Source organism: Diprion similis, chromosome 6 (genome assembly GCF_021155765.1).
Source record: "Diprion similis isolate iyDipSimi1 chromosome 6, iyDipSimi1.1, whole genome shotgun sequence".
NCBI classification, from domain to species: Eukaryota; Metazoa; Arthropoda; class Insecta; order Hymenoptera; family Diprionidae; genus Diprion; species Diprion similis.
In genome coordinates, this window is record NC_060110.1 from 19,433,488 (window position 1) to 19,460,031 (window position 26,544).

A 26,544-nucleotide genomic window follows, 5' to 3' on the forward strand; every position below is an offset into this window, starting at 1 on the left:
TAACCCGTTTTACGGCACTCTCGACTCAGCAGCTAAGGTGCGTGGTTCGTGCCTGTCTTCTCAAAGATCCCAAATACTCAATAATCATGTCGGGACGCGGCAAGGGTGGTAAAGTAAAGGGAAAGGCAAAGTCTCGTTCGAGCAGAGCCGGACTGCAGTTCCCAGTTGGGCGTATTCATCGATTGCTACGCAAAGGAAATTACGCTGAACGTGTAGGTGCTGGAGCTCCAGTCTATTTGGCTGCAGTCATGGAGTATCTGGCTGCTGAAGTTTTGGAGTTAGCTGGAAATGCCGCTCGTGACAATAAGAAGACCAGGATCATCCCTCGTCATCTGCAGCTGGCCATACGTAATGACGAAGAATTGAACAAACTGCTGTCTGGAGTTACGATCGCTCAAGGTGGCGTCCTGCCTAACATTCAAGCAGTTCTGCTACCCAAGAAAACCGAGAAGAAGGCGTAAAGCATCGATTCTACCAACATACAAACAATCGGCCCTTTTCAGGGCCACCAAATTATTCAGAACTAGCAATTGACCGGATTATGCTGTACACGTTACTAAGCATTCCGATATAATTTCGTATCACAAAAATCCCGAACATGACATTTATTGATTTTATCGCTTACTGTCGACTATGCTCACTAATACAGGAAACTCCTATTTGATCTCTAGTAATTCTGATTCAAGATTGACTTCGTATAAGATCGTAAAAACGGTTTCTCAAGTACAAGATTGGAGTTGTAGAATTATAGATTACCGAGAATTATATACTTTGGGCTGGTTCAGAAAAATCGACTCTTTTCACAATGACATGTTTAATAGTTGTTGGAAGAAAAAATTGACGCTTATTATAATTTGAGCCCTGGATAATCTATAATATATGAATGTTATATATTAAATATAACATTTAATGGTTCTTGAACGCAATTTTCGATTTAATTAACATGAGAAAATAATTTTAGTTATTTCCAAATTTCCTAGCTCGATAACGATGCACAGAAGTGTCCGATACATATTATTGGAGGGATTTTAATGCTCTACAGCAAAGATCTTGTAATTTTTCTTGCGATAGTTTCCTAGAAACTTTGTTCTTCTGAACGAGTAGAATTTTATTCGACCTGAATAATCAAGATTAAGATCAATTTTACGGAGGCACGTCTTTCAGGATCTTTACTGATCTCGAGATGGAGAATCATCTGGTAAAACAGCGACACATAATTTTGTTACACCCTGTACAACAGGATGAAGGAAGTCATATGGCGGTTTGAAAATAGGTGAGAATAAAGGTCGATTCACACAATACGTATCGCCTACAAAATTTTAACTGCCGCTCCAGTGGGAGTGTTTCACTCATACTTAAACTTCGGCCAAGAGAATATGTACTCCTGAAATTTATGCTATAAGTTGTCTGGTTTGTTTTTTTTTTCTCAACAATAGGATTTGGACATTTGTCTGGTTTATGTTGGGTTGGCTGCAGGGAATGGTCAATACTTGTGAATCAAGCTTGTCTTCAACAAGATTAGGTATATGACTTTGACTGTTCGTTTGCACCGCACCAGCTTCTCCATTATTTTTCTTTCCGTTTATAAACATCAGACTGAGCGAAGTTTGAAATTCGATTTACATTTCTTCAGTTAAAGGTAAGCTGTAACCGTAACGGAGAAACGCCAGGTGAGCCTAATCCGGGACGCGCCGTTGCGTCCCAACAATTGTTTGGCCGGGTAGACGGCGTCCCTCGAGCCGTTACAATGGTTGACGAAGGGTATTCAACCACCTGGCTTGCGTATACAGTCGGCTTAAGAGGCTAGTGAAAGTTTTCCATAGCAATATTTGCCGTTACCAATGAATATTTTTGAAGTATTAAGGATTATGGCCCGTATCATCTGTGTGAAGAGTAAAAGAAATCGGGAAAAATGTTGGAAAAATATCCAGTTTTGTTTTTTGCGCCAAAAATAGTGAACACGAATAAAATAACATCCCGAAAATGTCATCAGAACAATCCGAGCAAATTTGAATGACACAAGCAAAGATATCGACAACGTTTTATAATTATATTATAACGTTTAATATGATAAAACTCTACCGTTATTGATGTAACAAATATAACTATTTTTCGTACGCTTGGTCGATGCGTCTTCGGAACGCTGTATTAGTTTGTGCAGAAAACCTAGTCACCTAGAATTGGAGAATATGCTACAGCAATCCTAGAGAAATGTAACACTAGTGCGATCAAATTGAATGGTATGCCTCGACTCAATAATCGTCTTCGCACATTAGCTGCTGTTGGTCAACAGTAATATAAATTGCCGGTATAGGTGTGTGCTGTAAGAATCTGGTGTCGAATGACTTCAATACAGGGGGGGGGGTAAATTTTAACGGTAGATTCCCGACCACCGTTCCTAGAGATGGCACAATATAGGTATAAAAAGTGATTGCATCAGCTTAATGACGGATCGGTTCTTTGGTTTGAATATTTTAGTGGCCCTGATAAGGGCCGGTTTTATTTCTTCTTCACAAGTTTTCCTCGTGAATAAATTACGCTCGCTCGCCACGAATGCGACGCGCCAACTGTATGTCCTTGGGCATGATAGTGACACGTTTGGCGTGAATAGCGCATAGATTCGTGTCCTCGAATAGTCCAACCAAGTAAGCCTCACTAGCTTCTTGAAGAGCCATAACAGCCGAACTCTGGAACCGGAGATCAGTCTTGAAGTCTTGTGCGATTTCACGTACCAACCGTTGGAATGGAAGCTTGCGGATTAGAAGTTCCGTGCTCTTCTGGTAGCGCCGAATTTCACGAAGAGCGACAGTTCCAGGGCGGTAACGGTGAGGCTTCTTCACGCCTCCGGTAGCCGGAGCACTTTTCCTCGCTGCCTTAGTTGCCAGCTGTTTGCGCGGTGCCTTGCCACCGGTAGATTTGCGAGCAGTTTGCTTCGTACGAGCCATGACGTCGGGGAGTTGTAAGAATGAAAGAATTAGTCTTTGAACACAATACGTCTGCAGTTCGGCGAATACAGCAGGGGAATGTCGTCGGCGAGCCCCACCCGTTGTATATAAGGGGGCGACGAACTGCAGTGGGGCCACTGATTGGTCCGTGCCGCAGAGTGGGGGAACCAGTATGAAAGGTATATAAACCAGCAGTGCGGCGTTACCGGCAGCATTCGTGCAGTCTCTCTGGATCCAGCAACTACTTTCCGAGTCTCAAGATGACTGGTCGCGGTAAGGGAGGAAAGGGATTGGGTAAAGGAGGAGCAAAGCGTCACAGGAAGGTGCTTCGTGACAACATTCAGGGAATCACCAAACCGGCCATTCGTCGTCTGGCCCGTCGTGGTGGAGTGAAAAGAATTTCAGGGCTGATCTACGAAGAGACGCGAGGTGTCTTGAAGGTGTTTCTTGAGAACGTGATTCGTGATGCTGTAACCTACACCGAGCACGCCAAGAGGAAGACTGTCACTGCGATGGATGTCGTATACGCTCTGAAACGACAAGGCCGCACTCTATACGGTTTCGGAGGTTAAATCGACTAGCGCTTGCCTGCATCGGCATCAAAATCGGCCCTTTTCAGGGCCACAAATATATTCAAAGCAAACGAACTTCGTCCCAAATTGCAAGCACTGTATTCTAATGTTGAGATAGTCAAGGTAATAAATAAGCATTTTGTGAGTCAACTCCGATGACTATCCCAACTTCAGATCGCATCCAATTTCTGATCGTATCCGTTGAACTCTTCCATTATAGGCACGTCCTTATTTGTTATCCCCGCCAGATCAAATGTTTATATATGTCCAGCATGATACAACATTATGCAGTCATGAATAAAAAAAAAAGATATGGTTGAACTTTTGGTAAGGTCTGTCCAGTCATCTTCAATATGTGTACATAAATCCAGTCTGTACTGCTCTTGCAAAGGTGCAGATACGCAGACTTGAACACATGCCGGATATCATCCGCATACAAAGGTTCCAGATCTTTCCTAGCGCGTCGGCTGTTGGTGCCAAGCAATTCCTGATATTACCGTGCCGTTGCCGCGCATCTCGCATATACATAATATGTATACGTATGCAGTAAGCCATTACCTGACGAATTTCAATGATTTCTTATTGGTAACGATCGACATTGCTCGATCGGTTACGGGATAACACTAAAATTTTCATCAACCAGTCACTCGCTGACCAGAATGTTTGATTGTACTGTGCAATTGAGTAGCTGTAATAAATAATACATTAAATTAGATTTATTGAGCAGCTGTAGTGAATAATACATTCAATTAGATTTGTTGGATTTATCAAAGACGTGTTAGTTATTTAAAAACTCGGCCGACTCAAGGCTTAGCACCCTCCATAGACGTATACTTCGTTGTTCTGTCCAGAACGAATCGATTGGAAAAAAAAGGTAGAGTCGTATACTAAACCTGTATTATGCAGGTACCTGCAGCTGTGCGTGCCTACCTGATCAGTCCGATCGGCTACCAGCTCAAACCATGGCCATGACTCACTGCAGCGATTTAAGTTGAGTTTCTTATGCCCTTTTCCCAATGAGAAATACTTACTTACTCTGTAATAAGATATTTCAGCTAAGATGAACAGTTAATTGTTATATGCACGTCGGGATTTTGCACCATTTTGAGCTGCTTGAGAAAGCGAAAACAAAGTTTGCATACATCGGTGTACTTATACATATGCATATAGATAAGAACTATGTGTATACGTACATAAGGCTAGTTTCGCATTACCACGTACCAGGAAGGAACAACAGTGGCGTAGATGATAAAAGTGCATATGATGCAGATAGCGCCGCACGGCCCGATGATAGACGGTACGTGGCGCTGCATTACGAATTCAAATGAATGCAGCACTTGGAAAGTAAAGTGCATAAATTCAACCAAAATTTGGTAGCATCGGCCAACAGTTCAGTCAGAAGACGCATATGTTCTGCTTCGACGAAGTTCTCTACTATGAGGTAATGAAGTATCCCGGCAATTAATTCATTGGGTTAATTATCGTGAAGTCATTTTACCATGGAGCAATGTTTTTGTGAAAGTGAACACAGTATTGAAAGCGAAACATTACTTGGTATAGAAACCTACTGATCAAATTAAAACGGAAGAGATAATTGTTATAAGTACAAATTAGCACATTATTTTAAATCTTCACTCAGTATTCACACACTAGAAACTGCAAATTCTCATTCTCATTATTTTCCCGGTTAAACTTGTTGCAGTAAAAAATCTTAATCATTCGTTTCAGTGTTAATTAAATCGTACGACCTGTATAACTTACACGTAGTCATAGCGAAAAATTATGGTGTAAATGATATGCGCACATCAGGTTTGACCATTGGTTCGCGGTAAGGCACCAATCTGTGACAGTGAGAATAAATTACAAGCGTTGAAGCATTACTTGGCAACTACTTGACAGTATATCCGCATTTATGATAAGAATTTTAGATAGAATACTGAATAAGTGGGACACGCCAAAAGGTAAGCCTTGCCTTTTTGATACTACGAGGATTTATAAGGACACATTTGTCCGAAGGTACTCGCCATCGCCTTAAATACACGACGTGCTACTCAAACCACGGCATTTATAATTTAAAACGCCCCGCGTAGTGTCATAGATTTGTATTATTTTGCGATCCAGTAAACCTCGTAGAAATTCAAATTATATTTCTTTACCCAAACAAAGAAGCGTACTGAAATGCAGATGCAAGATCTGTTCATATTATCAATCATCCTGTTTCTTGTTGTCCCAGGATATTTCGCGTCTTTGCCAAATTCAGCGATCAAGGAACTTCGCGAAAAATATGATGGATACGGAGATGATTGGATCTTCATGCCAGATGGAAATGGTCAACCACAAGTTGCCGTTTTAAAGGGATATGTGCCAGAGGCTCGTTTTTTTGACGAGGATCGAATTACCTACTTCCTTTATACACGGTATTCGAGAACCAATGAAATAAAGTCACACAGCAGTGACTACGGGAATTTTCACTTTTGAACCAAAAGTAATAGGCCAGTACAGGTTTAATACGAAATATCTGAAGTACGTAATATTATCATTTTCAGAGACAATCCCAAAAATGGTACGAAAATTAAAATCAATGATAAGGAATCTTTAAAGAAGTCACAATTTTCTCCCTCGCGTCAAACAAAGTTCATCACTCATGGCTGGAAATCCAGTGCGTCTAGTACTGGTTTTCTAAATATGAAAGACGGTAAGTTGTACACTTTTTTCCACAAAAATATTTACTTATGAGGCTGGTGTCGTAAATTGCATACATTTCAACAGTTGCATCTCCCTTTTGATGTTCTATTTCCTAAAATAATCTAATTTTCTAAGTCCACTTTCCAGTGTTTGCTGAACGAGAAGACAGAAAAAGCTATAACAACTATTTTCATTAATATAATTGCTGGTAGGTTTCTGATGTAATATTGAAACGTAATTTCCACAGCGTGGTTGGCTCAGGGTGAGTACAACGTCTTCTTGGTTGATTGGGAACCCCTGGCTGCTAGCACATTTTATCTAGGACCGATGGCGAACACCGGACGAGTTGGAAAAGACGCGGCCACTTTTATTGACTTCTTGGTCCACGAGACTGGGATGAAAACAGAGGACGTTCATTTCATTGGTAAGTTGATGATGTGCAAAATTTTAAGCAAGTCAAGATTTTTGAAGTTGATAAAATACTGACAAATGTTAGGGCATTCCCTGGGAGCGCACGTTGCCGGAAACACAGGACATCAAACAACTTCTGGTCGTCTTGGTCGCATCTCAGGATTGGATCCTGCATTGCCGGGTATTCATATATTCTCAACTTTGGAAACTCGATTGGACCCGTCTGACGCTAAATTTGTTGACATCATTCATTCCTGCGGTGGAGTTTTGGGCTACTTTCAACCCTTAGGTCATGCAGACTTCTATCCAAATGGAGGAATGGCGGTGCAGCCTGGATGTTGCTGCCTTCCAGAGCTGTTGGGTGAGGCAATTAGTAGTGATTTAGACGGAAAATTGCCGGAATAAAACTGACGCTGTAAAAATTACGGATTTCAGAGGCCTGCAGCCATGGAAGATCTTACGAGTATTTTACCGAGAGTATAATGATGAAAACGGGATTTCCGGCCACAAGATGTTCCGATTGGGACCATTACATGGGCAAAAAATGCTCTGATTCTGATGTCGCCTATATGGGAGCTTACACCGATCCTTCTACGAACGGCTCTTACTTTTTGCAAACTAGACACCAGAAGCCTTATGGTTATGCTGCCGAAGTAACTCAAAATGAAGTTTGATCCATAGTTATGCGAAGTATCCCGAAGCTAATGCTTGTCTAGTCTGGACGGAGTATAACACGTAACACTGCAACAAATCAGTCGTTTTAAATGTTATACTTGTATCACGTCATGTGTTTTCTTGCTGGAAATTTCATGCGTATGTGTAATACGGTTGTAATCAATAAATATCGCTAACCCACAAATAAAGTGGTCAGAGGATTATTAATGAAAACTTCGTCATTATGTAAATTAATGTTCTGTTAATTTTATTTTTTTTTATTTATTTTTTTCTCGCGATTCTTTTTTGTTTATCAATAGTCGATACATTTCCCATAATATTCTTACATTACTGTACAATAAAAGAATGCACCATTCTTCATACTTCAATATTAATTCACAAATTTTACAAGATCGACGTAAGTATTACATCATCGACGAGAACAATTTGAGAAATTTTTGATTTTAATAAATAATAGTTACAATACTCAACAGATACGTAAGGTACAATAGACTATAAGCTAAAGAGGATTGAGGGCAATCATTTTAATCAAATGTCATTATGGATAATCACTAATATTCTGTTATTTGACAGGTAAGCGAAAAATCTTTTATAAGTATTTCTTGACAGAAACTAACATACTTTAATGAAACGAAACTATAGCAATCTTTTTACAGAGGAATGAGAAAGAAAAGAAATATTATATAGGTTTGTAGAGTAGAGTTGTAACGTATTTTTTGCGGTAACGATGGGTGGCCGAAAGAACCATCACACTATCTTTGATGCTCAAAGCATAAAGGTGATTCAACATAACGTGGTTTGGCTCAGGTAGAAGCGTTGGTTCACACTGGAAGGTACAATTTAGGAAAGAATAAATATTCATAAGTGAAAAAAGAAAACTTACTAAAATGTTATGCATAGTAAAGCCAAGATGTTAATACTGACAGACATGGGAGTGTCCTTGTTCAAAATAACTTGCAATAAGTGCGGTGGCAAGACTGGAGGACCAGCAACTTTTTCCCAAGGCTTATTTGGTGGAATCTCTTGACTGTATTCTGTCTGAGCACTGCTGATTATTCCTTCGCTGTCTTTTGCCAGTGCTTGGAAGACTTCGAAATCTGATTGTTTCACCGAGACAAGGTTATTCTTTGATCCCAAACCGTTGTCAACGATTTTCTGTAATTTTTAAATTAATAGAGAGCAATTCACAGATTATTCCAAACATCTCTCCTAGTATCTATTCCATTCACAAGCTGGCCTTAGTTAAGGAGAATTTGTAGCCGTCAAGTTATTAAAGCAGTAATTGTTATTTCAACTATCAATTCTTGGTATAGATTGATACTAAACTTGATTAATCTTCCAACTCACCAGTCCTGGATCATGTCTCCATTCTCCGTCTACATAGAATTTGTACTGATGTTCACCCTCGGGCAAATCGATGATCGTTACAAAATCTCCGTGGCTCTTGACCATTGGTAATGTTTTCCATTCCGTGAAAGTTCCACTGATATATACTTGTTTGCCACCTCCTTCCCATTTGAACACAGTTGGTAATACTTTGCTATCTGAAACTTTGGTGCCCTCAGACACTGTATTTGAACGAGGACGCCCAGCTCCGAAGTTGTCCCCATCTCCTTGACCAACCTATGCAATACTCAATGGTTTATTGGCCATAACAAATTCATATCATGATTATACATGGTATGTGTATCTTTATGCAAGTTGTTGGGTTTTATATTTGGTCGGGACACAAAAAAATACTAATTTCATATTCTTTTATAGGCTATAAACAAAGTATTGCATAGAAATAGAATAAACGTAATTTGTTTACTAGAAGAAATTCCGTATTAAGCTGAGATCGTAAAGGTGAAATTTACTTGAGTTTTACTCTGTTATTAAAGTTGATATTTATTTTGTTTGAAAGAAGCTGTTGATAATCATAAAATTTGATTGAAATGAAAAGGTAACTGGTCGTCAAATGGTAAAACTATTTATCAAACCTTGGTGTAATAAGGCTCTTCCTCGTCGTGAGACGATTGAAAAACTAGCTTTTGACTTGGCTTTTTATCAAAAATAAAAGCTTGCCCATCTTTTCCAGGGGAGGAAGGTGGATGATCCTTCCCATGTCTGTGATGACCTTCTCGTACTACACTACTACTATGATGTCCAGGAGCATGGCTGCCTGCGTTACCCATCCTTGAGCTTTGATCCCTAGAAAAAAGGCTCATTCAGATTCACAGAATATCTAATTTGAATGTAAGTTAACTGTTTAGGTTAGCTAGAAAACCTAAAAACACAATGATGCCATTAGGGATCAAGAAATTAGTAATAATTAATCATGACGTCGAGATGGAGGTAGTTCCTAATGATATAAAAATTTCTCACGTTTGTTTACCAACCAAATCGTTATCTGCGTATTCATTACATACCTTAGATAACAGCGTTTCGGCTAAAAGAATTTCATCGAACTTGATACATGCTTAAATTTGTCATTTTATTTTATCACAGGTAGAATAAACGTTACGGCGGTAAATATGACCAAAAATTAGCTTTTTAATTACTTGAGGATATCAGCTGTTGCGTGACAAAAATGCAGCCCTTGAGCAAGATTGATATACGCGGTGACGAGGTTACCTCGATCAGAGACCTATGAGGCCTGATTGGTTGGCTCGACTGACGTCATCGTAATTTGCTTCGGAACGTTCAACACTTCAACCATCATTTTGCAGTTTGCAAAAAAATTCTGTCTCGCAAGGTTCTGCGTAAGTTCGAAACTTTAATTCGTAAATTCGGGCAATTGCCCTTTTTTTAACGTCTATCTACTTGCCGCGAAGAAGAAGAGAGCCATCGCAGAGATGTGTAGGTCATCTAGCAGAATATTTTAGAACTATTGCACACATGACGTGTATTTCAGACGTGAGAAGGACGAGTGCAATCCCGACAAGCTGTTTTAGCAGAGTGTTTAGCTATCTTCTATCTAGCGTAGGTAAAACAGTTTTCGAAGAATTCCAATCCTTGGTTTGAGGTTTGAGCTTAGGGCATATACGACCGCTGAGAGGAAACGTATCGGCCAATCAGATGTAGAGCGAGAGAGACAGAGTTTGCGAAGCTAACCCCATAAGTCTATGGTTTTAACTACTGAGAACAAGTCTGAACCAAAGTTTGAACAATACATATGGGCGTGGTGAAAATCGTGAAATCGCGATGCATGCCCAAAAATTAGGACAAAGCTTGAACGAGGCGTTGACTGAAGATCTTCATTTAACGAACGAGGTAAACATGAGTGGGAAAATAGCTATGTTGTAAGTCTTGTTACATATGTTTTATCCTAAGTTTGTTTCTAGGAGTCCTCAAGTCAATTTGAGGATTATTCAGACTGTTTACTGAGCGATAAATGTAAAAATGATGATGAAATCACAATTGAAAAACCAGAAGCCTCGATCGTCAGTACCCTTGAAGCCAAGGATGATCTTCCGCAAGCCAAACTGTGCGAGGCTGATTCTAATGAGGATATTTGGAGAATGTTCAAAAATAGTGATTGGGATACCATTTTGGCGGCGGTCATTGTGGAATATGTAAGTTGCATAAATTTATGGCTCTGCAAAGATGCATCAACCAAAGGATTGTCAAAGACAACCAGCCATAAGTATTATTTCGAAGTATGCAAAAAGCATGGTTAGCAAAGGTGAAAACAGTGTTCTGTATTCACTGATGTGCTCATTGGCTTTTAACGTGATTTCTTATTTTACATTTTTTGATTATTGGGTATTAGAATGAGATGATTTGAACAAGAGTAGAAAACTTCTGAAAAAGAGAAAAAAAAGAATCCACGGAATCAAATATTTTCAAGGATCTTTATTCAATGTATGTAACCCGTGAACATTGATTAATGCGTTACACTCAGGTATCAATGTTTTCTTTGTTAGAACAGTTGGTTTCCAGATCCAGAGGTTGGGTGGACTGATGAATTTTGCATCAAAGAGGCACTGAGTTTGTGTGAATGGAAAGAAATTCCAGAGAATGACATTGAGGGACACTTGGTAAGGTTTATAAATCTTTGGTTCTCAGATGACAAAATTGAACCAGAAGAAATTAACATAATTATCAGAAACGTACTTCTCATGTTTCCACTTGGAGCATGTAATGAATTGCTGTTCAAAAATGTGTTCGATTCAGCGATTGAAACAGCACAGGTTCCAACAGCTGTTGACAGTGACAAAAATGTAATTAAAGATCCTGTTGTCGATGATCTTGATTATGAAAACAAAGCCAATGTTATTGCTTTTCATAACTGGCTGAAAGAGAATTTACTCCTCTTGAAAGCCACAGATACGGATACTTCATACGAAGGAGCTCAAATCTCTATGTATAATTCTGCTAGTTACAAGCTCAGGACTGTGCTTGGATTCTGTGCTTTGATACTGATGCGATTGATAGTCAGGAAGGAGTCGCACGTCAAACAATACTTTCCCTACAAGGCTTGGAAAATATTTGATCGCTTGTTCCCTGATGTCAGGCTCACTATCGCTTTAGTTGCACCTTCCGCAAATTGCCTAAAATTGGCGTCGGATGCCCTGAATAAGAATAGCAAGAATAAGGGTCGTAGTCTATTTCATTTATTGATCTTTGAGTACACAAAAAATGTGATTGATGGTGGTGAATCTGAATCTGCTCAATTTGTCAGACAAATTCTACAGAATGGATGTCTTAAATTCATGGAAGGCAATGGAATTGGATTAGTGACCATGTTCCAAGATATTAAATTATTATACAAAAATATTGACGAACGACAATTGCTTTCGTTTATCACGAACAGTGAAAACGATACGCAGAGTCGTGAGCGGCTAATTAAATTCTTGGATATCTACATGCAGCAAGAGAAACCTCAGTACTCGTGGAAATGGGCGAGAATATTGTTTGAAGATATTTTTCGTCATTTGAATATTCATGAGAATAAATCTGTTTGTTCGAAGCTTGCGGCATTACTCATCAACAAAAGACCTGGTATATTTCAACATAAAGATCTGAAAACTGATAACCCTTACGCCAGTGCATCGCTCAAGTGGGCAAAATATGCTACTAAAAAGTTGATACAACTAAATAATCAACGTTCGCAAGACTGAGGATAGTTTTATCAACTCATTGAGAGCAGAGCAAATTCAAAATCGAATACACTAAAATTGATGAATAAATCTCTGTGTACGGACAATTTTGACTAAGTCAGTCACGAAACATTTTGTTTGTTTCGTGAGGAGCTCAAAATTTATATAAAGCAGAGTTAGGACATCTAACTTTTATACAAATTAAAGAAATTGCAAGGTTCGAAACATTCATCATTCTTTAATTGAGCTTTCCGCTTGTACGTACAAAGAGAACTGAATTTTGAAATATTATATACCTGTATTTGATATGTAAAATTTACTATTTTTAATATTGATGCTCTTCTGTGATACTCACAGATTTTATCCCCTTAATATGGTGCCATTGTAAACAAATTTTACCATCCAGATTTTGGGAATTACCAGAGAAATGAAAAAATTCATATTTCTAATTGAATAAACAAGACTGCTTCCTTTGAAGGGGCTACTGATCTAAACTGGAGTACAGTAAATCTAAATGACCGTGACAGTGTAAGTATAGGATGACATATAGACCAAGGATTAAACTAACCAAGGTTCAGGAAGCGCAACATAGGAAAGAGAACTGCCGACAATACTGGCAGTCGATAATGCATTATCCCCAAGAAGTTAGGAAACTGCATGAAAACTGGGACCACCTCCATCGTGCTCTTGCAGAGCGACAACCGTATTGGCCGATTTTCGTGTAACTCTGTTGCGATTAGTTGATTCTTTTCGTAAATCCAGATCAACTATCGTTCGATCGAGACTTAGCTGGGTACTGGATGTTGATCTTTGCATTGCTTCCTCACACGATGCATTTACTATACGTACAAGGTACTTCCTTATCGACTTCTGGCGGCGAGACATCTGGTGGAAAAATGTGAACAAAATATACAAATTGTATATAGTTTCGGGCTAGGGATCACTAGGGATAGAGCAGTGAATCACCTGTTTGAATGGCTCACATCTGGCTATATGGTACTCGGGAATCCCACACCCTATCCTCGTGTATATATAAGTACAATCGCCACAGCTGGCTGTTATTTTGTGTTCATATCTCGAGAATCAATAGAAATTCTTTCTATAATCAGAAACGTTCTACTGCTGATTCCAGTTGGAAAATCAAATAAACTACTACTTCAAGATGTGTTTGATTTGGCGGTTGCAAAAGCAAAGATCCCTCCAGCTGTGGAGAGGGAGAAAATTGTACTTAAAGAACCTCCTGTTCATTGTTTTGGTTCTAAAGAGAAAGCCGCTGTTCTCTCTTTCCATAACTGGAAAAAATATCAGTTACTCCGTTTAAACACAGCTGATAAGGAGACTCTCACGAGTCAAGGCTCTGAATACAAAGTAGCCAGTGAAAGACTCAGAACTCTTTTTGGCTTTTGTGCTCTGATACTGATGCGACTAATGGTCAAGCAGGATTCACAAATAGAAAAGTATTTTCCTAATAATTTGACAAAAACTTTTCATAGTTTATTTCCTAAAGTTGGGCTCACAACTACTATAATAGCACCTTCACCAAAGTGCTTGGAATTGGTATCAGCTACTGTGTCATATAATTCTCCTACCAGGGCAAAGGCTGTTGATGTTATATATTTATTAATTATTCAATACGTAAATTCCGCGAATAAAGATGAAAAATCAGCCCAACGTACCAAACGAATTTTGGAGGAAGGATGTCTCAACATTATGGAAGGAAACGGAATGGGATTAATGCAGATGTTCCAAGGTGTCAAGGATATATACAGCAATATTGAGGAGAGACGACTGCTTTCATTGATACCTGAGAATGAAATGGATACTGAGAGCAGCAAACGTCTGATAAAATTCTTGGATACATATTTCCAGAAAAATAATTCGCAGTACTCATGGAAATGGGCAAGAATATTGTCCCCTTGTCATTTCATTTATATGAATATTCGTACAAACTTGTCTCTTTGTTCGAAGTTTGCTGCGCTTCAGTTTGAGAAAAATCATTTTATATTTGAGCATAAAAGTTTGAAAACTGGAAATGTTTATGCTCAACCGTCATTGAAGTGGGCTAAATCTGCCAGGAATAAATTGCAAAAACCAAATAACTCTTGGGCTCGTCATCCAAACAATCATGATTGAGAAATGCCTAATCTATATGTGCACTCTTGAGATCCATCTCTACTTGATTTGATGTTAACGTTAGTATGTGCTCCGAGATGTGTTTCGGAAAATCGATTTGAATGTAATGTATAATTTCAAAAGGTGGACAATCCCAAAGGAGGTGGTTTATTTTTTTCACGTGTGATTCCACAGTAGTGTGTGAGTGGTGTCCTAAATTCTAAATTTGATAACTATTGACTTTTAAAAGCTTAGAATTGTGATATCAAAGGTCAATACTGATTTGAAGTAATGCTGCTTCGAAATAGATTAAAAAATACACAGTGGAAGCCGATCACTACTTTGCCACTTTTCAATGACTTTCAAGGAGTTAATTTCACTAAATAAGTTCAAATCTGCAAAAACCTAGTTCCTCAAAATTGTATTACATCAATGTCACAAAGTTTGACGTTATGCATTTAAAAGTCCTCTTTTTGAATGCTCATAATATACCAGCTACAAGAGATTATGAACCAATAGTCTCGTGTTTATATTATAATCTAGATGTAATTTGATAATTGGAGACATTGGAATTTAGTGTCATTTCAATGTATGTACATACACTTGGTTTGATGGCTATTAAATAAGCCCCTTTATTTCTAATATCTGTTTGATATTTTCCAACTCTAGTAACTCTATTCCCACAACTCGATTTAATTTTCCAAACTGATCCAATTCCTGCAAATAAATCAATAACTTTCCATTTACATTTATGGATAAATACAAAGTCGATTATTTTTAGGTTATAAAATCCAGTTTCAAGTATGACTGAAGTCCTAAAACCATGTACCGTTAGTTTCAGTGACGATAAATTACATGTCGGACTAATTCGTAGATCAAATGAACCTCTTTTTCCCCCGGATCAATATTTATTATCTTTTTGTCAACGCTTCTAATCGATGTTCCGAACCAATTGCAAGTATGTGGATTCCAGCGTCACCGGGTGTCAGTGAACCGGCATCAATTCTTGAACGTCCTAGACAGCGTATCGTGGAATTCGACGACAGTGGACAGAGCAGCGTGACGTAACTGCGCAAAGGATCGATTTATCGGAACTGCGCATTCTCCATACGGGTCCAGGGCCGAGCGGCTTGAAATCTGAAAGCGACGTTACTCGCCGCTGAGCTAGCGGACGGACCGTTTCGTGCGTGGGATTAGCGTCAATTGCTATCGTGTCTCAAGTGTCATTTCCAGGTGCATCGCAAATACAGATCGTGATCAAACTTGCCAATTTGATTAAAGAGGTGCGTTGGTGTTTATATGTAAATTTATGTGAACTTCTCGTGATAACTCGTAGCGTGTCGTTGTCAAGTTTTATAGAGAAATACACGCTATCTTAGTTGAGAAGAATTTAAATAAAGAAAAAAAAAAAGAAATACAAAAAATAATCGACAAGGAATTATTGCCAGGAATATCCACGCAGGTTTTTATTTCGATATCATCGATCTTTTACAATTTACCCTCTTCGAAGGCAAACGCATCTCGAATATCTATAAATATCATGTCTGAACTCTTTGTGGCAGACATTCGCTTAGTTCCATTTCTTTTCAAATTATTTCAGTTGAACTAAATTATAGTAGATTCAGTTATTTCCTGCTGATGAATTAATTCAAAACTTGATGCTGACATATACTTTTTAGGGCATTATAAGTCTCGTTATAACTTCATATAGCTACCGGACCTATTCCAGCGATTCTAAATTTTCGGATTAAATCAAATATATCCGTATCTTTTATCACAAATACTCCGACTGTAAATTGCGTTCCTTCGACCAGTTTATCGAGCGTCGTTTGACACTCATTTTACGTGGTGTATAAACAAGCTATGGAAGCGTTTGTGCTCTCTGTCCGTTACAGAGCCGGGGGGATATAATTGCCGCATCTTCCTCTGAAAGAAGTGGTTTTTTAAAGCAGGATATGAGTCATAAATGTAGCACCGAATCGAGACGAGACCAGAGACAAGACAAGAGAAGACAAGAGAAGAGGAGACGAGACAAAACGAGGGCGAGGCGTCGGTCTTGGATCTAGAGGGCGGAACGCCTTGGCAAGGGGTGCGTTCGGCGCAGCGGCGCACGCGATCAATAAACCCTGCCCTCAGCCCGAGCCGAGGCTCGCGTTAGTATTTTCTGCCGATTGTAATCAGCCGCACACGTGCATGCACGAAGCCGAAAGCTGGGAGTTGAAATGGAAAACGAAAATGAAATTTTTCGCCAACCGTTGGCGCTCGCTCTGCGCTGCACGCGTTCGTGTAACTCCAACCAGAATCAGAGAGGCTGGAGTCCACGGCTGATGCGATCCGCGATAATTTAAATGATGAAATCGGCGGTGCGGCGGACCAAGCATCAATGCATAATGATAATCATAATGACAATGATTATAACTTTGCTCTCGTTTACGAGGCTATCGGCTCTATCAGACGTCCGCTCACACGCCAATGCAAGAACTGCATCTCACCCTCGCGCTCTTCACGCATCTGTCCATCCTGCCCATCCTGCCCATCTTTTAATGTGTGTATGAGTTACACCCGTAGCCGCGTATATCGGATCCATTTTCACTCTGCTGGATGGTAGGCGAAGGGCAGGCGGGGGGTGCAGGGGCGAGTCTTAAATGAAAACGCAGATGCGGCCTTTTCACGTTCGACCAGACGTCGATGGTTGTGTTATATATATAGATGTAGGGATTTTTAAGCCTCGAAAGTAAACCAAAGACAAAGGAATGTTACCCGATCGAAACTGCATATTTCACCTAAAAAAACCTGCGCTTATAAGTTAGCATAATGGATATTCCTCGCAATATTTGTCACTTGTCAAGAATAAGTTGAAACTTGAAACCCGACAGGACCGTACTATATACATTTATACGTATAAGTACTTGCAGGTTGATAATCCTACTAGTGCTGATAGGTACTTGTTTAATTGTGTGCGATCAGGTGGTGTTGATCCTGTTCAACGTTCTCTTCAGGATGTGGTGTGATCCGCCTGGCGGGTGCAGGGCCCCGTTAGCCTTGCTGATAACAGCGATGATGGCGTTTACTAATGGTAAGTTGGCAAAAAGTATTCGTTAAATTTCTTGCTATAAAAAAATACAATTAGAAGCTGTTTTCACTCCTACCGCGAGATTCTTGCATGCAGACCTCGGCGAGCACATATACATATACTTACAACGAAATGATGCGAACGTGCATGGAGTCGATAAAACACTCATTGACGAACACATCGCTCTGTCTTACAATATAACTCTTGAGATTTTTCGCCGAGACTCAAGGTGAGAATACGGGGGTCAAATCCCTCGGTGAGAACGGCCGTACGTCTCTTGTACAGATAGTCGAACATGTTGTGGTATAAAAATTAAGAAATCCGATACTCCTGCACTCGACGCAATTTTTCCAAGACTCGTTTAAGTGCGAGCATTGAATACTTATTTGGAACCTGATACATTTCGGCTTGCGGATGTTTCTTTCCCGAGGAGGAATAAATCTACGCTACCTAATCGCTGCTTATCTATCAGTGCACGTGTGCGGCATCTTGGTTGGTGTCTGGTTAAGTTGTATCTAGGTACACACGGGATAGACGTATAATGTACGGAAAAAATTAACACCGTTGAACCGGGTCGAGGAACTTCTTCTTCCTAATGCTAAATATAGAACGCACCAATCAAATTCCACGCGTTTATTGTTCCGGGCTATATAGGCTGCACACTCGAACTCTTCTATTCAAGGTTCAGACGAATAAAGATCGTCGCGGTATAATAGGCAGTGGCTTCTACTCCTTCCGTTTGTATAACCATACGTTACAGTAATTAAAGCAGTAGAAAGTCGCGCCGAAGAACTTGAGGCGCCGGACATTACAAGTTTACGCGTCTGTTGTATTACGAGTATCATTAATGATAATGAACGACGAGAATCGGCTCGCTATTCTCCGACGAACACATCTATATATACATGTTTACTGCAAAGAAGCCACAGTGAGGTCTTTAATGAATGGTATACTGCAGTTAAAGTTTTATCTTACCCTGCAACAGCTCCGTCGTATCATGTATGACCGTAAAAACAATTTCAAGTATCTTTTCCCAACCATGTATGTGTCAAACACGTAAGTGTTATTCTAGTAGTGGTTTTACGATGACTTCATATTCATGCATGTATTAGGTATATAGAACATTGAGAAACCGCGTCTCTGTAACCTTGACGTGTGTTTCACTCCTACGCGATGAAGGCGAGAGGGATTGCAGATTGAATGGAAATTGACCGTTTCTGACATATTTGTCATAATTATTCACGTTTACGGTGAAATTTCGTATCCCGTGTTGAAATAAAGAAAGATTTTTTATTTTTTAACAAGATAAATAAGCACGGAAAGAAAGCCGCGTTGCGGTAAACATTTCGGAAAGAGATATTTTTTCTTTAGTTATTCACTTTTCACGAAAACTTCCAAAAAGTTTCTTCTTTACCGTGAATAATTAGGACAAGAAGAAGGTAGCTGGCGCCTTTATCTACGGCTTTTACATGCGATACTGTGCCTTTATTATACGTTTGACACGGAAGTCGTTAAACAGATTAATGACAATCGCTCATCCGTGGTGCAATTAGTTAAACTGTGGAACACACGCGTGAACGTTGTGGCTTGTAATCTATCCGCTCCTGCCTAAACTACTCGACTGGTGCAGTTCAGCAAACAAGTCTAAAGAATTTTCATCCGTGTTATCTTAATAGAACGTGACGTGCCGGTACAAAGGCGGAACTTTTATTAAACATCCTATCATCTACTTACACCTATAACAATTCTCATAACGATGCCAATCACGTTTCATACGACGAATTTATTCCGAGGCCGTTATTTTAGCCGAGATTTAGGCTACAATTGTCATTTATGAATAAGTAACGGGCCCCAGCTGCATTCAGAGACTGTTTGTAATTCCACCGTTCCATTTCGATTGCAAAACATCCAAGTGAAATTGGAATTTTAGTTTCATCATTTTTCCGACACTCAATCATACCACATGAATCCAAAAAAGTTACTTTTCTTGCGTTTCCCCTTGATTATTATTATATACCTCATGTATATATATATATATATATATATACACGTTACATACACATTCTGACTCTTCCAAACCTTTATATTATGCCGAGGGGGAGAAATAGGGCTGCAAGTATAAGGTATATAGATGACTAACTCCATGACAACGAGGAAACATTGATTCGTCAAGGGCCTCGGTGACGTCATTATTATACCACCAATTAATTTCATTATTCTTTTATCCCTACCGCCACGTAGCGGCGATTCGTCGAAAATATTACAGCTTTCAAACAATACCATTTCATTCTATGTACAATGAATACTACCTAGTATTCGACTATTCTTAATTCGGTGTATTGTATATTCCTGAAAGGGTTGGGAATTAATTCTGTTTCAAATTCACTGATACTGCGGTATTAGGTACTAATTAATCAGACTCACCGAACGGTACTTCGTAAGACACTTATTTATTCATACGTAAATTATTTGTCTTCCATTTTCTCATGCATAGCATTTTTTTCCCGAAAAACGATTAGGCTTTCTTGGATTTTTAGCTGTATCTTTCGAACGAGTTGTTTGATCGATCAATTGGTATACCAGTCGTAATGTTTTTCTCTTGTAAAAATATGTTGATATATAACTTATAAAAAAGTCTGTAAAATAATGGCAAAAATCAACAGAGTTCGCTATGAAGTTTGTTTTTTTTTCTTGTATTTTCGAACAACACATTGTGTCGAGCACAATGATTTTCAATGTGGCATCTCATTAGCAAAAAACCAAAGTTGCGCTTATATTCTTGCCTTGATTGGTTCTCGAAGTAAAACTTGTTCTTTGTGTGCTTTTGCCAGTGCTTTCAAAGCTTCGATGCTCCTACATAATTTCACTAAAATAATTGACGGCTGCAGGGAATTTTCAAATTGTTCCGCTGATATTAATCCACGTATTCGATGTAATTCTCACAAGTATACAAACATCGGTACAATACTAATTGTAAGAGGAAAAATCAAATGAGCGCGATCGTCCATATAACGTAGAACGCTCATATTTTCCCAAAATCTTTCTTTTAACCTGAACAAACTTTTTAGGGATTGCCACGGTGAAAAATGGTGAATTATTTTTTACCGAAAGACCCTACATATATACATGCAAGTATAATTATGTGAGTGCTTGGGCTCTCCTTCCCCTGTAATAAGGGGTGAAAATCAATTTTTGGCTCTCGGCTTGTTATTTCAACGAACGTCGAATTGCTCCCGACCCGTAAGTTCCTGTCGGAAGTACACGATTCATGGGACACATGTGCAGTCGCCCGTCTTCGAGCATCGTTCACCATGTAGGCTGCTCTCGGCGCTTCTCGTCCCAGCCCGGAAGTTCCGGAGTTACAGTTATAAGGACGCGATTCCTGCAGCACTGCACCACGTCCATGGCTTGCGCTTGAAACGGCGTTGCTTAACTCGGAACGCCACCCTCGCTAAGGCACGTACATAAATACCTGCTGCAACCCTGCAGCAAGCAAGTCGAGGAGTAGAAATCTCTTCTTTTTTCCTCACACAGTTATTCTCTTTACCGTGATCGTTTGTTTGGACAGCTTCGGATATTCGCTTGACGAGTTGTACAAATAGGAGAAGCATTATACGGTCTAGGTGACAGTTTTTCAGTCAAATCTTTAGGCATTCGATAGGACTGAATTCTTGTTCAGTATATGAGGTATTCCGCCTCAAAATCACCTACGTCTGATCCTTACCATCGGCGGTTTTTGTTTTATTTAGAAGGATGGTGGAAAGTGTATTAAAAGAACATCTTTCACCGAGTTGTAGATTTTTTTGGACTACGGGTTTGATTTTTCCTGCTCCCGAAAATACGAAAACTCAATTCTCGAATCGACAGACTCAATCGACGGCAGGCTTCGGATTTTTTTCATCGATTCCTTGTTGAAATAACGTCAATTTGGAGACCGAGATGAATGTGGGCAAGCCTTCGGATTAGAAGTTATAGCTGGCGAAACAAGTAATTAGCAAGTGAGAAAAATGGAGTTAAAAATAACTTTGTATTTTTTGAATTTATATTTAATTCGATTTTATCACTTTTCAATTAATTCTTTCGCCTGTAGCTTTTAAACTAAAAGCTTCTTCACTTCCATCTTGGTCTCAATACATTCTTTCTTTAACAAAAAATTTACGAGAAAAATTTGGAGCCAATCGCTTGTGAATATTCATTCGACAATTGTGTTTTCGTATTTTTGGGAATAGCAAAAACGAAACCCGTGGTCCAAAAGATGTGCACCTCGATGAAAGATGTTCTTTTTGTGCACTCTAAACCGTACTTAAAAATCGAAAAAAATCGCCGATGATCGGTTTAGACGTAGGTCACTTTGGGGTGGAATGCCTCATATGTACCTACGTCCAATCGTGTACGAAAACGAAAACAAACAACAAATACCCAGTTCGAATATTCAACACCTCCAATCTATCCGTACGTACAGAAAAAGATTCACAAAATCGTTGAAGAGAGAGAGAAAGAAAGAGAGAGAGAGAAAAAAAAATTAACACGTTTTGTGGTCACAACGGTTTAATACGTGTAACGTGATATTTATTCTTGTCTGTTTTATCATGACTTCATCATCACCGGATCATTATAATTATAAATTCGATTATTTTTTCCATGTTTTTCGATTGAACTCTACGTTGAAAATATGATTGATTCCTGAACTTATTTTCGTAGCGAAAAAGGTTATCCTGCGAGTATTTTTCATGTCAAATTTTACACTCGTTAGCTCAGGATCGCATATTTTACGTGCCCGTAGGATGAGATCATCTTTTGCCAGCTGACGCTGGTCGGACAGGCTGGTTTGCTTCGGTTTTTGGCCGTTGGAGGATGGATTCTGAAACGACGCATGCACTCGGGGTTCAGGCTCACAGTAGTAAAAAAAGAAACTCGGTTCTTCCGCTTTCGTTTTAATGTTAATTAATTTTTTCATCATCTCGGAGAATAATTCTCACAATCCAGAAGAATAAGAGACGCGGGCGTTTGACCGGAAGTCGAGATTCACCGGGGCTCTTGGTTCGCGTTCAATTATCGTAACTCTAGCTCATCCGGTAAACTCGGGCGTCTCTAATTCTCGTAAGAGTCATTCGCTCTTTTGCGTTTCAAGGTAAAGGACATTTGCGCCGCATAAAGATGACTCAGGAATGACTGGACAATGCTTATACGTGGATAATTATTTTTGCAATGAATAATCCGCTCGAGATTCTCTCCTGAACTCAAGAGAAGATTTTCTTTGCACGGAATATGTTATATATAAAATGCAAAATTGTCGGTATATGAATATATTATTGTCGCTATGTACATGTATACATACGTACGTCACCGCACATGACAGGATACCAGCTATCTATAGTCGTGACAAAGGAATGGCTTATTATAGTCATTCTCCTCCTGCAGAAATTTCACTCCAACACTTTGACGGTCTTTACACACTTCGTTCGCTTCTCTGACAAGCGTGTTGCACCACACATGTATTATATCCCCCGGGAATACGTGCACTGCAGTAGGTATGATGCCCTACCTAGGACCTTAAAATCTAAATATATCCTTACGCACGGTGTAAAATTGGCGTTGAGGCGGAAAGGAAAACCGCGAGTTGCGGTACCGCGTGCTTAGAATACTCCAGAAGAGAATCTGACGATTCGAAAGATCCGTTTAGCTTACAATTAGTGTACACAGGTACACAAGTACGTAGTTAAATCGTTAATAATAATGAAAGCATCGTGTATCTTATATTATATTCGGCAATTATTATCTGAACGTAACAAGTGAATGCAAAAATTCCTTTCAATTTTGAGATATATACGTCGTAAATTATAAATGTCGGATTATTTTTGTATAACGTTCGCTTGATAATCGTCTGTTTTGTCCGGACTTTCTCTACACTCGAGTAGACATACTGCAGTCGTGTATGTATATTGATTTAATCTTGAACTTTTATATACTACACCGGGGTCACGTACACCTGAACGAATACCCACATCGAAGTTCGACAACCTCGCTCGTTGGCCCTGCAATGCGAATATTACATTTTTACCAATGGTGCAATAACCGCTGCAATCGATCGAATTATTTGTGAAAAGCGCAGGATAAATGATTCCTTGGTGTTGATACTGCTATGAGGTAGTTTTAATCTCTTTCACGTATCTTGTTCGTTATAATACTATATATCTGTATATAGTATATTGTCTGTTCATAAGAAAGAATTCTTTCGCCAGAGATTATTTCTCGTGAAGACTGTCTGAGAAGACCTCTGCCGAGGATGTAGAGGGCGACCACAGGGCTAGGGAGGGTGTATGTAAGGTAGCTGGCAGCTGCGCTCTGCCAAAGGCGTAGAATAAGAAGCTGCGGAGCTCGAAGAATCGAAGAGACGATGAAGAAAAGAAAAGAGAAGAGAAGAGAAGCCCAGGCGCCTCCTAGTAACGTAAAGGAGGAGAGAGAAGGAGAGAGAGAGAGAGAGAAGGGACAGAAATGAACGAGAACGACGAACACCTGTCGTTTTTAAGAAAGGAGACGTTGGTCCCATCAGCCAGGTGTTCGAATCCCGAGGAAACGCTTTTCTCCATGCTTTATTCTGCCAGCCAACTGCTGGCCGTTGTTCGTTTTCTTTCGCAAAGATTCAACCACAGTTTTTCACGGTTCAGTAGCTACATCTACTTTGCTGAGTCCAGTTTTGCGGATGATGAAGTGAAATACTGATGCTCTAGGCTCGAGAGTGTCTTCCTAGTTTCATGGAGTAATGCGAGACACTTTTTCTGCTCACAGCTATCCGCGGTTTTACTCCAATTACGCGATTTTTTTCCTGGAGATTCCGTAATATATTTAACAAATGTTTTTTAGACGGTTTGATTTTTATTTTTATTTTCCCCTCGTTTTCTAACTGGTTCTGCGATTTTATCATCGTCGTTATTGAAGTTAGTAACGTTACTGTAACTACGAATGATATTGGAAAAATCTTTACTCTGCAACTTTTAGATCGTCTAAAATTTGGTAAACATTATGAACAAAGCATGCTTGTATTTTATAAAGACAACTTCTTGAGAGTCATTCTAATATTGCATGTTAATGAATTTTTCCCTCATGGTTCGTTTATACTTCTTTAACGTTACCAACTTCAGTCTTTTCGAATTATGGATGATTCGACTTTATAAACATACACCATGTACCTTACATGTAAAGATTGGAGTGATGATGGTGAGACAAAAAAATGGGTTACAACTGCAATATTGGTTCAGGTATTTTTATTGCATCTATTATCAAGGAGTAAAAACCCATCCTGGCTTCAATGTAAGGATGTTGGGTTCGTCAGTGAAGAAAGTTTCAATGAAATATTACATTCATTCTTCATCCTGTATCCATTATACGCTATAACTTACGAGTAGAAAAAGGTTTTCAAAAGACTATCTTTCCATTCAACAATTGTTTCAATAGCCATTAACAACAGGATAAATAATAATGAAAAACAATGAACGGTATATAATGAATGAAAACGTTCGTCGTTTTTGTCTGCGGATTTGTACAGAGTTCAACTGCGTCTCTGCAGTCTCCTCTAAAATTTCGCTCCGTATACACAACTACACATTCAATAATGAACCGCTAATTGGAAGTCGTTCATATACTTTTCATTTCTGTTTGAATACGGAGACCACCAACCAACGGATATATTCTGAGCAAAATTTGGTTGATAACATCGACAAATTCCATGGAATCTTCCCATTTTTATGGAAAAATATTCTATCCAAGTGCAATGGCCGAAGCAATATCTAAATAAGTTTGCAATTAATTTTCATCGTAGAACTTTTCGACTGGGTTAGTCAAATTTTAATTTAGAGATAAGAAGAAATTTTTTTTTCCTCGAGTCTTGCGATCAGTTCACTGATTCCTGCTGCACGCATCAGGGTTAAATCGTAAATATCGAACGGGGTTGAACCCCCCATGTGTGACGTAGGATCGTATCAATTTCAGTGTCTTTTAGGTGTCCGCGAGGTAGAGAAAGAACCCCGTTTGCTCACGCCTGTGCAGGGTGGCCAATCGTCTGGAAAAGCTCTGAAATCAGGAAGTGTCAGGGAATTTTTAATGGGTCATGGAATTTGAGTTGTTCTTGAAAATGGCGTGAAATGTGATTTTTTTTTTCATGTAATCTCTAAATTCTTCCAACAATTACCTAATAGTTTGAATTACTGTCTACAATTCTTCCTCGGATGTTTTTTTTTTTTTTTTTTTTTTTTTTTTAAATTTTTATTTTTCTCTCCACGTTCGTTAGATAGTTTATATTTATTTATACAGATGATAATGATGATCTCGATCACAGCGTGAATCCGTAAGTACTTGAAACTTGAGATACATTCTTAACAGTACCGATGACCTTCTGGTTTTTATCAACGAGAACTATTGCGAAATATGAAACGAATGAAATAGCAATTTCAATGTTTTTACAAATATACGGAAAGTGTTGCATAATGCGGTATGATCTAAGCATAAAGTCGAGAAAAAAAATGTAATTCAGTCAGTAAAACCGGGAAAAGTTTGGAAATTATTATGATTGACTTCAACCTGTTTTCTCACCCTGAGAGATGTAGATAGGTCAGGAAACAGAAGTGTCACAATATCGAATTATCTCAAACACAAAAACCTGTGTGAAAAATTGAAAAAATCCAGAAAGCAGAAATATAGAAAAGTCAAAATGTATCTTAAAAGTTCATAGCGCATAATAGAAACGAAAATATAAAATCGTCCAAATTCCGTCGATCTTTGCTTCCGATATTCATTCTTATATAATAATTTATTTTCTAACCATTCCGTACAATTTTACATCAGTCTATAAAAACTTTAACTTAATTTTTTCTGCATTTCAACTTTTCTACAATCCAACTTTCAACCTTTTGAAATTCTATAAACTAGATTCAAGCTTGTTTGAAAATTATTTTATATACTGCGACCCTTCCATTTTTCGATCATTCTACATC

General features: G+C 38.9%; 7 protein-coding genes across 16 annotated transcripts in view; 5 read left to right on the forward strand and 2 right to left on the reverse strand.

Moving 5' to 3' along the window:
* The first annotated feature begins 32 nt into the window (after positions 1 to 32).
* Positions 33 to 509, forward strand: LOC124406754 (histone H2A). Its single transcript, XM_046882331.1, has one exon. It carries the CDS (start codon positions 87 to 89, stop codon positions 459 to 461), a length of 375 nt encoding a protein of 124 aa, XP_046738287.1. The 5' UTR covers positions 33 to 86; the 3' UTR covers positions 462 to 509.
* A 1,963-nt stretch (positions 510 to 2,472) lies between these two features.
* LOC124406753 (histone H3) lies at positions 2,473 to 3,008 on the reverse strand. Its single transcript, XM_046882330.1, has one exon. The coding sequence runs from the start codon at positions 2,943 to 2,945 to the stop codon at positions 2,535 to 2,537; it is 411 nt and encodes a 136-aa protein (XP_046738286.1). The 5' UTR covers positions 2,946 to 3,008; the 3' UTR covers positions 2,473 to 2,534.
* Positions 3,009 to 3,173: 165 nt separating this feature from the next.
* On the forward strand, positions 3,174 to 3,537 carry LOC124406757 (histone H4). The gene has a single exon (XM_046882334.1). The coding sequence runs from the start codon at positions 3,206 to 3,208 to the stop codon at positions 3,515 to 3,517; it is 312 nt and encodes a 103-aa protein (XP_046738290.1). The 5' UTR covers positions 3,174 to 3,205; the 3' UTR covers positions 3,518 to 3,537.
* A 1,144-nt stretch (positions 3,538 to 4,681) lies between these two features.
* Positions 4,682 to 7,858, forward strand: LOC124406746 (pancreatic triacylglycerol lipase-like). 2 transcript variants are annotated; one of them, XM_046882320.1, is made up of 6 exons: positions 4,682 to 5,120; positions 5,751 to 5,934; positions 6,064 to 6,212; positions 6,450 to 6,626; positions 6,699 to 6,974; positions 7,049 to 7,858. In XM_046882320.1, the coding sequence occupies exons 2-6, from the start codon at positions 5,831 to 5,833 to the stop codon at positions 7,285 to 7,287; spliced, it is 945 nt and encodes a 314-aa protein (XP_046738276.1). In that variant the 5' UTR covers positions 4,682 to 5,120; positions 5,751 to 5,830; the 3' UTR covers positions 7,288 to 7,858. The 2 variants fall into 2 exon arrangements, with proteins under 2 accessions (XP_046738276.1, XP_046738275.1); XM_046882319.1 differs by lacking the exon at positions 4,682 to 5,120 and having other exon boundaries at positions 5,696 to 5,934.
* LOC124406749 (5'-AMP-activated protein kinase subunit beta-1) lies at positions 7,519 to 10,111 on the reverse strand. 4 transcript variants are annotated; one of them, XM_046882324.1, is made up of 5 exons: positions 9,829 to 10,111; positions 9,268 to 9,478; positions 8,636 to 8,911; positions 8,213 to 8,443; positions 7,519 to 8,114 (listed from the first exon to the last, which is right to left on the reverse strand). In XM_046882324.1, exons 2-5 carry the CDS (start codon positions 9,460 to 9,462, stop codon positions 7,968 to 7,970), a joined length of 849 nt encoding a protein of 282 aa, XP_046738280.1. In that variant the 5' UTR covers positions 9,463 to 9,478; positions 9,829 to 10,111; the 3' UTR covers positions 7,519 to 7,967. The 4 variants fall into 4 exon arrangements, with proteins under 4 accessions (XP_046738280.1, XP_046738282.1, XP_046738279.1 ...); XM_046882326.1 differs by having other exon boundaries at positions 8,247 to 8,443; positions 9,697 to 10,111; XM_046882323.1 differs by having other exon boundaries at positions 9,697 to 10,111.
* A 290-nt stretch (positions 10,112 to 10,401) lies between these two features.
* On the forward strand, positions 10,402 to 12,539 carry LOC124406550. Its single transcript, XM_046881986.1, has 3 exons — positions 10,402 to 10,540; positions 10,612 to 10,842; positions 11,194 to 12,539. The coding sequence occupies exons 1-3, from the start codon at positions 10,472 to 10,474 to the stop codon at positions 12,388 to 12,390; spliced, it is 1,497 nt and encodes a 498-aa protein (XP_046737942.1). The 5' UTR covers positions 10,402 to 10,471; the 3' UTR covers positions 12,391 to 12,539.
* Positions 12,540 to 15,468: 2,929 nt separating this feature from the next.
* The window catches only part of LOC124406742 (Down syndrome cell adhesion molecule-like protein Dscam2), a 69,512-nt gene continuing 58,436 nt past the window's right edge, over positions 15,469 to 26,544 (forward strand). For 3 of the 6 annotated variants that reach the window (XM_046882312.1, XM_046882313.1, XM_046882311.1), the window contains exons 1-2: positions 15,474 to 15,764; positions 17,449 to 17,557. In XM_046882312.1, the coding sequence (XP_046738268.1) occupies positions 17,482 to 17,557 (76 nt within the window). In that variant the 5' untranslated portion in view covers positions 15,474 to 15,764; positions 17,449 to 17,481. Of the gene's footprint in view, positions 15,765 to 17,448; positions 17,558 to 26,544 lie in introns of all 6 variants that reach the window. The other 3 variants (XM_046882314.1, XM_046882310.1, XM_046882309.1) reach the window with 2 other exon arrangements.